This window comes from Elephantulus edwardii, unplaced genomic scaffold (genome assembly GCF_000299155.1).
Source record: "Elephantulus edwardii isolate Elephantulus edwardi_28Jun2011 unplaced genomic scaffold, EleEdw1.0 scaffold00085, whole genome shotgun sequence".
NCBI classification, from domain to species: Eukaryota; Metazoa; Chordata; class Mammalia; order Macroscelidea; family Macroscelididae; genus Elephantulus; species Elephantulus edwardii.
In genome coordinates, this window is record NW_006399835.1 from 13,382,328 (window position 1) to 13,393,488 (window position 11,161).

Sequence of the window (11,161 nt, forward strand, 5' to 3'; positions counted from 1 at the left end):
CCTGGTCTAGGCATTGGGTTCACATGAGCACAATTGTTCTAGGATTCTTGTTCTTCTTGATGTTATTCATAGCTTGTTGTGATCCACATAATCAAATGCCTTTGCATAATCAATGAAGCACAAATATACATTCTTCTTGTATTCTCTGATTTCAGCCAAGATCTATCAACACTGGTATCCCTGGTGCCATAGCCTCTTCCAAATATAGCTTGAACTTCAGGCAGTTCTCTGTCCATATACTTTTCCGATTTTTCCTGGATGCTCTTCAGCAAGATTTTACTAGAATTTTATGTCATTTGATAAATTCTGCATTCTGTTGGATCATCTTTCTTGGGAATGGGAAGAAACATGAATCCCTTTCAATTAGTTGGACAAGTATCTGTCTTTTAAATTTCTTGACATAGACTGATGAGCATGTTCAGAGCTGCATCTGTTTATTGAAACATGCCAAATGATATCACATCAGTTTCTTGGGGCTTTACTTTTTTGCTTTTCATACAGCTGGCACGTCTTCTTTCATTACCATTGGTTCTTGATCATATGCTACTTTCTGGAATGGCTCAACGTTAATAAGTTCTTTTTGGTACAGTAACTCTCTGTTCCCTCTATATTCTTCTGGTTCTCCCTGGATCATTCAGGATTTTGCCCATGGCATTGTTCAGTATTACAACTCAAGGCTTGAATTTATTTTTCAGTTCCTTCATCTTGAGGTCTGCTATTCATAAGATTGTTATGAGTTATGGTCAACTCGACAGCACTTAACAACAACAATAATATAACACTAACTTAGTCATTGGAATTCAGAGTATATTAGGCTATTGGCTTTTCTTTGATGTTTAACCTGTTTGAAATCTACTAATACCACTAACCTATCTTATCAGTGAATTACTGAAAACTCCAACTCATCAATTACAAGTCAGGGATGACTCATAGGGATTTTTTCAGAAGTTATAAACAAATAAAAATTTTTTAAAGTTCCAAATCACCTGATTGATTGTCCATCTTTCTTCCATGAAGCAGATGGTGGATTCAAACCACCTGAATTTGGATTGACAACACAACTCCTTACCCTCTAGGTCACCAGAGCTCCCTTAATTAATACGTTTTCCTCCCCCAACCCCTTTAATAAATATTTAAATAAAATAATTATTATTACCTGTATCTTATAAGGGAGCTCTGTGGCTTAGTGGTAAGGATTTTTTTTCTCCTGAGTTTGGTCATCATCTAGGACTACTATAAAACCAACAAGAACATTGGCTTCTGAGAATGGATTTTCTTCTTTTTATTTTTTTACATCTCCCATAAAGTTTCAGTCCCAGTACAAGTTAATATGTTCTAGGTTTGTCTAGGAGGCCACCAATAATTTACAACCATTTCCATAAAAGCATGTGTTCTTTGAGTAAAAGTGAGAAGGGTACACCACAGTTCACAGGACCTGTTTAAGACCCTTAGTGCAATACAGTCAATGCAGAGGCCTAGTCTATGACAAAGTACAACCGTTCAAATATTATATTTCTTAAGCCCAGTGCCTGCCATGGGTGGCCATATATTTTGAAACTACTCAGAATTCAGGTGTTTGAAATTGTATGAATGCCTACATCTTTTATAAGACATAAGGAGTAACTAACACTAAATTTCAAATTTTTGAGCTTAGGTGATTCATCAATTAAAAACTAAAGCAATTATAAGTCTTTTATCAAGAATTATAAGGTACTATCCAGAGACTTTACTAACTTGTCCATGTCTCACTGCCCAATTAATACAGATCCAATATTGCTTTTTTTTAAGAGGAAAAAAATCAACAAAAACACAGAAAACATATCCCTTTCCAGAGGTTAAGTTGGTATAAATTTCTTAATTAAAAATAACTACAAGTATATACAAATGTAAACACATTTATAGATTAAGAACAAGATAAACACCAGCAGCTCTCTGTAATGTTCCTCAGAAGTTATTTCACCACCCCATCTGCTGAAGGTAAATTTTAATCCTTACACCTTTTTTTTTAATTAAGTGGTAAAAGATACTTCTGGGTTCTACATTTTCATCAAAATTAATCACATGGACTTTATGATTTAAAACTCAAAAGTAATCCTGCATGCTAAATGTAACTTTTCTCTTCATTTGGGTAAAGATCCATTGAATTGAAAAAAAAAAAAACAACGAACCCCAAAACAACCAAAACCGCCTACCAAGTTCATTATCTATGATAATATAAAAAACAAATTTACCTAATTCTAAACCCTGAGCAAAATACACCACCGAGGTAGAATTGCTGGGAAGACTAGATAACTAAAGAGGGAGGCGGAAGGAAGTTCAGGCATCGTTGAGTAAAACTGGGCCATGAGAGATAAGTCTCCATGCTTACATGTTTGTGTTTCCTGTCTCACTTCCCATGAACATCTCCTCAGAAGGCATTGCCGGATCCAGCAGCCGGAAGCGTTCATTTAGGGTGGGAAGAGACCTGATCAGATTATACATCCTTAAACGTAGCCTCAGTGGGCTCATTGATGGCTTCATTCTCCCAACAGATGTAGACAGTGACTTCAACACTTTGGAAGCTTCACTCTGGAAGATTTTTGTTCTAACAGTGTAAAAGATAAAAATTTGCAATCCCTGCAGGAAGAAGGGACATTTCAGGTGAATGCTGACATACATAATCAAGAGATTTTATGTCACCCCACCAGCAACCCTTGTACAACAAGCTTTCTCGCTTGGCGTTCCCGGTCTGCAGTTGCTACACACATTGTCATCTGAGATGGTGGAGGTATAGTCTTTCTCATAAAGCGTTACCTGTAATAGTGGTGGAGTCATAGACGTGGCAGGGTTCTGGTCCCACCATGCCACTTGCTGGTTGCATAATTTTGCTTATTTTCTCTAATCTCTGTGGCCATTAGTTTCCTGAAGGGAGCAGTTTAATTTTGTGACCTCTATACTTCCTCCATTCCTAACATTGCATAATTCCGCATTTGTTAGAGTTTTAGTAACATGTCTAAAAATCTAGCATACAATATTTTTAAAGGCTATCCTATTCATTGCACAATGACGAATGAATTCAAAGACTAAGAACTACTTTCCGTAAGTTTTAAAAGTAGAAAATACTACTTTTGTGGTAGATAGTTACTTCTGTTGTCTAGTTTAATCCTTCTATCAGCTTTATAAAATAAGTATTACCCACTGTTATTGAGTCAATTATGAATCATAGTTGGACCTTACAATGGTTTCCAAGGCTGTAAATCTTAAGAAAAGGAGAGACTACCTTTTTTCTCCCACAGAGTATTAAACTATCTTGAAATAAAACCTACTGTTTTAAAAATCTGGCGAGCTCTGGTGGCCTAGTGGCAAGAAGCTGCACTGCAATCCCAGAGATGGGAGGTTTGAATGCACCAGATGCTGTGCTGGAGAAGGAGGGGCAATCTCCTCCTGTACCAGTCAGATCTGATTTGATGGTACACACATAAATAAAGAAATAATTTTTTTTAAAGCCCTACTGTTTAAAAAATCTATGAAATGTCTCACAGATTAGTATTCACAATATTATAAGCTTTATAGAGATTTATTTCTAAAACCATGTCCTGTGATACTGTTATATGAAACTGTGAGCTAGCACAAGGACTCTGAGAGCTCGACCAATAAAATCAGTATCTATGGGGGAAAACAAATAGGTCCGTCTTGGAGAGGACGAAACCAAGTTTTTCCTTGGAGGCTAGGATTTTTTTTTTTTAATTTTTTCTTTTTTTTTTTATAGGCTAGGATTTTGAAGCTTCATCCCAAATATTTTGGGCATGTGGCCAGGAGAGACCAATTGCTGAAGAAAGACATCATTCTTGGAAGGATGGAGGGACAGTGCAGGAGAGGTAGACCCTGGATGTGATGGATTGATACAGTAACTGGGGCAATGGGGGTTAGTGTGTCAGAATTAGTGAGATTGGCTCAGAACAGGGCAGAGTTCAGAGCTGCTGTACATAGGGTTGCCATGAGTAGCTGACGACTCAATGGCACATAACAACAACAACAACGTGGGGGGGAAAAGGGGTGGAAATATCTACGAATAAGAGATAGACTATTCTCCAGCCAACTGCAGAAAGGTCATGTAATTTTACCTGATCAGTGTTGCCTAATGCTTTATCAGCCATTAATAATAAATAGAGGCCCTGATAATGCAGAAATGTGCTTGAAGACTGGATTTCAGAAGGACAAGAGTAGACATTGGTCATCCTGATAGTTCAAAAAAGAGGAATTTATTTAAAGGGGGGGGGGGAAAAGGACACGAGAAATCTAGTTGATGGAGAAGAGTCTTCTCTTGTGTACTAAAATGTTTCTTCCAACTTTTCCAGAGTTAAAATGTAAAGACAATATTGGGTCAAATTTTCTATTTGTGCTCAATAATAATGAAAATATCTTAGTTATTATTGTTATGTGCCATCAAGTCACCTGCAACTCATAACGACCCTATGCACAACAGCCCTAAACCCTGCTCTATCCCGTGCCAATCTTACTGTTTCCGACACACCTATACCCGTTATCCCAGTCACTGAATCAATCCATCTCATTGAGGGTCTTACTCTCCTGCATTGTCCCTCCGCACTCCCAAGCATGATGTCCTTCTCCAAGCACTGATCCCACCTTGCAACATGTCCAAAATGTGTCAGATGAAGCTTCAGAATCCTCCTTGCCTCCAAGGAGCAGCCTGGCTTCACCCTCTCCAGTACAAACGCTCAAAGGCATCAACTCTCCTTCTATCATCCCTAGCCATTGTCCAATTTTCTTGAAATACCTTAGACCTCAGAAAATATCATAGGTGGGTGGAAATATTATCCTCTGATGCCTGTTTTGGGTAACCACCTATTTATTATTCTTGCTTCCTAAAATCTCAAAAATTTATTTTAAAAGAAATGTGTGAGTTAAACTAATTGTCACTGACACAAAGATCAAATTATGCCTTTAAGTAACAGCTGCAGCACTCTGTACATGTTGCAGCATACTAAATTTTACAGAGCTGTTCATGTGAACTGATGTAGTCATTCCTAAACTACTGAACATAAAAATCACCTGGGCTCCTCACTGAAAATGAAGATTCCCATCTCTTTTCCACTAGAGAGACTTGGATTGAGCAGATAAAGAATAGAGCCCAGGAACAAGTATTTTGACATACTACATAAATGCTGAAGTAAGTATTCAGAACCACTCTGAAAATGAATATCTATTTTAACCCCCCTCTTCATTTTCTTAGATATCTCATTTAGAGAAGTTGTCAAGATTGTATAAATTAACGAAGAAGCTGAAATATGTACTAAACAGAAGCTTTGCTTTTCCACATTGTCACCCTCAACTTTGCTGTGTAGTAGTAACAGTTTGTAATAACTCTCTATTTTGTAATGTGCTTTTCTTAAGCTTGGAGAGAATATCCTTTACTCTTCCTTCTTTCAAGGCCTCCTGATGTCATAGTGTTTAAAGAATTCAGCTGCTAAACAGAGCCTGGTGGTTTGCTTCGTCAGTTGCTTCAGGGGAGAAGGATCTAGCGATATGCCGCCATAAAGTGTACAGTCTTAGAATAAAAAATAATAGTTTTGCTTTTTATGCTTTCTTTATGCTTTCTTTTTTTAAAAAAAATCTAGTGAACGTTTACAGATACTTTGGATTTTCATTCATTCATTGTTGCACTTTTCTCCCTGCCCATCCCTCTATCCCCAGTTTGCTCTTCTCTTTGAAAAGTAAATGAAAGATTCCTTCAATGTTATGCAATCCCCTCTCCCTAGTCGACTCCACTATGCAGCCTTCATTCTGGACTCCTGTCATGACAATAATCCCTAATCATGGATCCCTTTTAAATAGTTCTCTCCCTCATCTGTTTCAATGCTGTATACATTATTTATCCTCTTTTCTCAGTTTCCTCCCAACCCTCATGTTAGTCCCTCTTTACAACAGTGGCACTATGCAGGATTTGTCCCTCTGTAACCGAGATATATCACTCAGGATAATGCCCTCCAGCATTACCCATTTTGTATAATAATTCATGAGTTCCTTGTTTTTCAATACAGCGTAGTATTTAATTTGGTGATATAGCACACATTCTCTATCTATTCGTTTGTTGATGGGCATTTGGGTTTTTTCCAACTCTTTGCTATTGTGAACAAAGCAGCAATAAACATGTGTGTGCATATATCTGCTTGGATGGCAGATATAGTTTCTTTAGGATATATTCCCAGTAGTGGAATTGCTGGGTCAAATGGTATTTCTATTTCCAACTTTTTGAGAAAGCGCCATACCACCTTCCATAGTGGTTGCACCATTTTACACTTTCACCAACAGTGAATAAGGGTTCCAGTTTCTCCTCAACCTTGCCAGCATTAGTTATTTGCTGTTCTGTTAAATTTTGCTATTCTTACTAGAGTGAGATAATATCTCATAGTTGTTTTGATTTGCATCTCTCTTAGATCTAAGGTTTTTGAAAATTTCTTCCTGTGTTTGTTCACCATCTGGATGTATTCTTTGGTGAACTGTCTGTTCATATCCTGTGTCCATTTTTCAATCGGGTTGTTTACCTTTATCTTGTTGGGTTGCTCAAGTATACTATAAATTCTAGATACAAGTCCCTTATCTGACATGTTATTGCCAAATATTTTTTTCTCAGTGTCTGGCTTCCCTTTTTAACCTGTTGGAGAAGTTTTTGGATGTGCATAGGGATTTGATTCCTAGAAAGTCTCATTTATCTATTTTATCCTCTCCTTGTTGTAGATTTTTCAGGATGCTTGGAAGACTTTATGTTGTGGATTAGGACTTCTAGGGTTCTACCAAGCTTTTCTTTTATGAAGTTTATAGTCCTTGGTTCTAGTCTTGGGTTTATGACCCACTTTGAGTTAGTTTTTGTCTATGGAGTGAGGCATGGATCTTGCTTGAGTTTTCTACAGACAGTTTTCCAATTGTGCCAGCACCATTTGTTAAAAAGACTGTCATTTCCTCACTTAACTGGTTTCATTTCCTTGTTAAAAATCAGTTGATGAGCTGATTTCTGGATTCTCAATTCTATTCACTAGATCTATGTATCTGTCATTGTACCAGTATCACACAGTCTTGAACACCATGCACTGTAGTTGTTATTGTTGTTACGTGCCGTTAATTCACTTGTGAATCATAGTGACCCTATATACAACAGATCTAAACCTTGCTCTTTCCTGTGCCAATCTCACTGTCTCCAACACACACACCCTGATTACCCCAGTCACTGAATCAATCCACCTCATAGAAGGTCTTCCTCTCCTGTGCTATTCCTCCACCCTCCCAAGCATAACATCCCTCTCCAAGGACTGGTTCCTCCTTGCAACATGTACAAAGAATATCAGGCAAAGGCTCAGAATCCTTGCCTCCAAGGAGCAGCTTGGTTTAACCTTCTGCAGGATCAACCTGTTCATTTTCTTAGCAGTCCATGGTACATTCAATACTCTTCTCCAGCACCACAGCTCAAAGGCATAAATTCTCCTATCCTCCATGGTCATTGTCCAGCTCTCTGATGCATAGCAGGTGATTACAAAGACCATGGCCTGTATCAGGCACACCTTAGTCTCCAGAGTAACACCATTCTTCTTCAGTAACCTGGAGAGATCTCTAACAGCAGACTTTCCCTTCAAAATACATCTTTTAACTTCCTAGCTGCTGGTGCCAAGAGTGTTGACTATGGAGCCAAGCAAACTAAAGCTGTGAACAATCTCAATCTCTTCACCATCCATCCTGATGCTATCAATTGGCCCAGTAGTGAGAATCTTTATCTTCTTGATATCAAGCCTTAATCTATATTGAAGGCTGCAATCCTTGACCCTCTGCAGCAAGTGCTTCAGGTCCTCAGTGTAGTAGGCAGTGTAGTAGGATTTGAAATCAGGGAGTGAGATGCCTCCTACCTTGTTTCTCTTTTTAAAGAGTGCTTTGCTTATTAAGGCCCCTTTCCATTCCAAATGAAATTGAAGATTGTCTTTTCCATCTAATGGGATTGGTATTTGTATTGGGATTACACTGAACCTATAAATTGCCTTTGGTAGGATAGTCATTTTCACAATATTTGTCTTCCTATCCATGAGCAAGGTATATCCTTCTACTTCTCCAGGTCTCTTTTTGTTTCTTGTAGTAATGTTTTGTCATTTTTTAAATAGATCTTTTGTGCTTCTGGTTAGATTTACTGCCAAGCATTTAATCTTGTGATTAACTGTTGTGAAGAGTATTTTTCTTAGATCCAGTTCTGTATTCCCTTTGTCACTGTAGAGAAATCCAATTGATTTTGTATGTTGATCTTGAATTGGTCAACCCTGTCAAGTATAGGAGAGGTGATAGTGAGCATCCTTGCCAAGTTCCTGTTCTCAAAGGGAGTGCCTTTAATCTCTCTCCATTGAGAACAATGTTGGCTCTCCAGTTTGTGTATATATTTTATACTGTGTTGAAGAATTTCCCCTCTATTTCTATTTTGTTAAATGCTTTAATCAAAAAAGGGTGTTGGATTTTGTTAAAGCCTTTTCTGCATCAATTGATAGAATCATGTGGTTCTTGTTCTTTGCTTTGTTAATGTGATGAATTAGATTGATTGTTTTTCTTGCGTTGAACCATCCTAATACTTTAAAGCATACCTATTATGAAACACATTTGGTCATGTGGAATTATTTTTTTGATGTATGATTGGATTCTATTGGCCAGGATTTTATTAAGGATTTTTGCATCTACGTTCATGAGAGATATTGGCCTAAAGTTTTCTATTTTGGTAGCGTCTTTACCTGGCTTTGGTATCAAGGATATGTTTGATTTATAGAATGAATCAGGGAGAATTCCATCTTTTTCTAGTTTCTGAAATAGTTTCTGTAGAATTGGTGACAGTTCTTCTCTGAATGTTTGATAAAGTTCACTTGTAGTAAACTTGTAGTGAACTTGTAGTAAAGTTCACATCTAGTCCAGGGCTTTTTTTGGCTGGAAGATATTTTATTATCTTTTCAATTTCTTCTTTTGTAAAGGGTCTGTTCAAGTGTTTAATTTTGGTTTGTGTCAGTTTAGGTAGGTTGTGAATTTTTAAGTATTTGTCCATTTCCTCTAGGTTTTCATATTTGTTTGAGTATAGATTTTCATAATATTCTAATGTTAGCCTTTTTATTTTAGATGGTTCTTTTGTGATGTTACCCATTTCATCTTTTATTCATTATTTGTGTCTTTAACTTCTTTTCCTTTGTTAGTTTTGCTAGTAGTTTGTCAATTTTATTGATCTTTTCAAAGAATCAACTCCTAGTTTTGTTGATGGTTTCAATTGTTTTTCTGTTTTCTATTTATTTCTACTCTGGTTTTTATAATTTCTGGTTGTTGTTTTTAAGGGTGTCAGGTTTTCTTCCTTTATCAATTTGTTGAAGATGTTGGGTTAGAGAGTCAATGGTCATTTTTTTCTGTCTTTTGATGTGTTTGCTTATTGCTATAAATTTAGCTCTGACTTCTGCTTTGACTGTTTCTTAGAAGTTTCTGGTAAATGGTGTTTTCATTGTCATCTGTTTCAAGAAACTTTTTACTGTCCTTTTTTGTTTCTTCTAGTACCCACTCATGTTCAAGTAAGGTGTTATTCAGCTTCCAAATGTATATTTTTTCTCTCGTTTATCCTCTTGTTATTAATTTCTAATTTTGTAGCATTGTGGTCTGAGTAAATCCTTTGTATTATTTCTATGTTTTTTAACTTATTGCTGCTTACCTTGTGACCTAAAATGTGATCTATTCTGGAGAACTTTCTATGCACATTGGAGAAGAAGGTATACTGTGGGGTTTTTTAGAGGGTACATTAGTCTATAAATATCTATGAGTTCAAGTTGTATTGTTTTGTGGTTTAATTCTTCAGCATTTTTGTTGAGTTTCTTTCTGGTAGGTCTATATTTTCTTGATAGTGGTGGTTTGAAGACTCCAACTGCTATAGTAGTGTTTATTTCCTCTTTCAGGTTTGTTAATGTTTGTTTTATACATTTTGCAGGTCTTTCATTTGATGCACAGATATTTATTATTGTTCTGTCCTCTTGCTCTATTGACCCTTTAAGCATTATGTAGTGCCCTTCCTTGTCCTTTGTGATGGTTGTTGCATTGAAATTTATTTTATCAGAGATTAATATCATACTCCTGTGTTTTTCTGGTTGCCATTTGCTTGGTATATTTTCCCCCACCCTTCTATTTCTAGTCTTTCTTTATCTTTATTTTTCAAAGGCTGTACTTCTCCAGAGAGTCAAACCTAGCACTGGCTTCATGTGAGAAAGATGGGCAATCTCCCATGCAACCTCAGAAACCCAACAGTGATTGATCAGCTATGGGTCTGTTCTGACTAGATAGCAATAAGTTGAGTTTTGAGTATTTGATTCATAACTCAACTCATACCCCCAACTCCACTACAGACTATTTAATTCCAACTCATAGTGACCCTATACGACTAAGAATGCGCCTTTGGTTTTAGCCTAAAGTTGGTATGTATGTATGTATGTATTTGCCATTAGAGTTAGCCCCCTTTGGTCTCCAGTTAACGGCAGACACATGGTCCAGCAAATCATCAACAGCTGTGGAACTAGGCTAAGAGAAAGAATGCTTCCTACACTGGGCTGCAAGATTTGAGGTGAACAAGACCTGATGTGAGCAAGGCTTGGAGTGAGAAACACTTTTGATGGCAAGACTTGAGAAAGACTGCACTAATACCTTGGAGAGAGTAAGACCTTAATGAAGGTGGTGGAGAGAATGTGGCATTGCTGCAATAAGGAGAAAAACTCTGGAAAGGTGTGACCTGAGGCTTCTTACATTTGTGCTGGCCACAGTTAAAGGTTTTTGCTGTTCCTGCCAGATGCTTGAAGGAGTAGGTGACTTATAACTGCAAGGCAAATGTTGTTGGATTATTTGGATTTAACTACTGAACTGAAACAAGAGCCTGAATTTAAAGATGAAATATGCCTCGGAACTTGGTCTAAAACCTGAACTTGCAATGGGAAATATTCTTTGATTCACTCACTCTCCAACTTACTTTCCTAATAAACCCCATTCTCAGTACCACAACTGTGAATCTGTGAGTCAACAATGAAGAAATGAACCTCTTCCTGTTGATATGTCCCTTGAGACACCATGGGCTTAGGCGATGGGTTCTTTATCTGCTTTATGCCCTGTTGTTGTTGTTGTTGTT

The 11,161-nt window shown here is 37.2% G+C and overlaps 1 protein-coding gene across 1 annotated transcript in view; it reads right to left on the reverse strand.

Annotated features, from left to right (window-relative positions):
• Positions 1 to 2,364: 2,364 nt before the first annotated feature.
• The window catches only part of GPR128 (G protein-coupled receptor 128), a 120,946-nt gene continuing 112,149 nt past the window's right edge, over positions 2,365 to 11,161 (reverse strand). The window contains exon 16 of the mRNA XM_006890040.1: positions 2,365 to 2,616. Within this exon, the coding sequence (XP_006890102.1) occupies positions 2,365 to 2,616 (252 nt within the window). The remainder of the gene's footprint in view (positions 2,617 to 11,161) is intronic.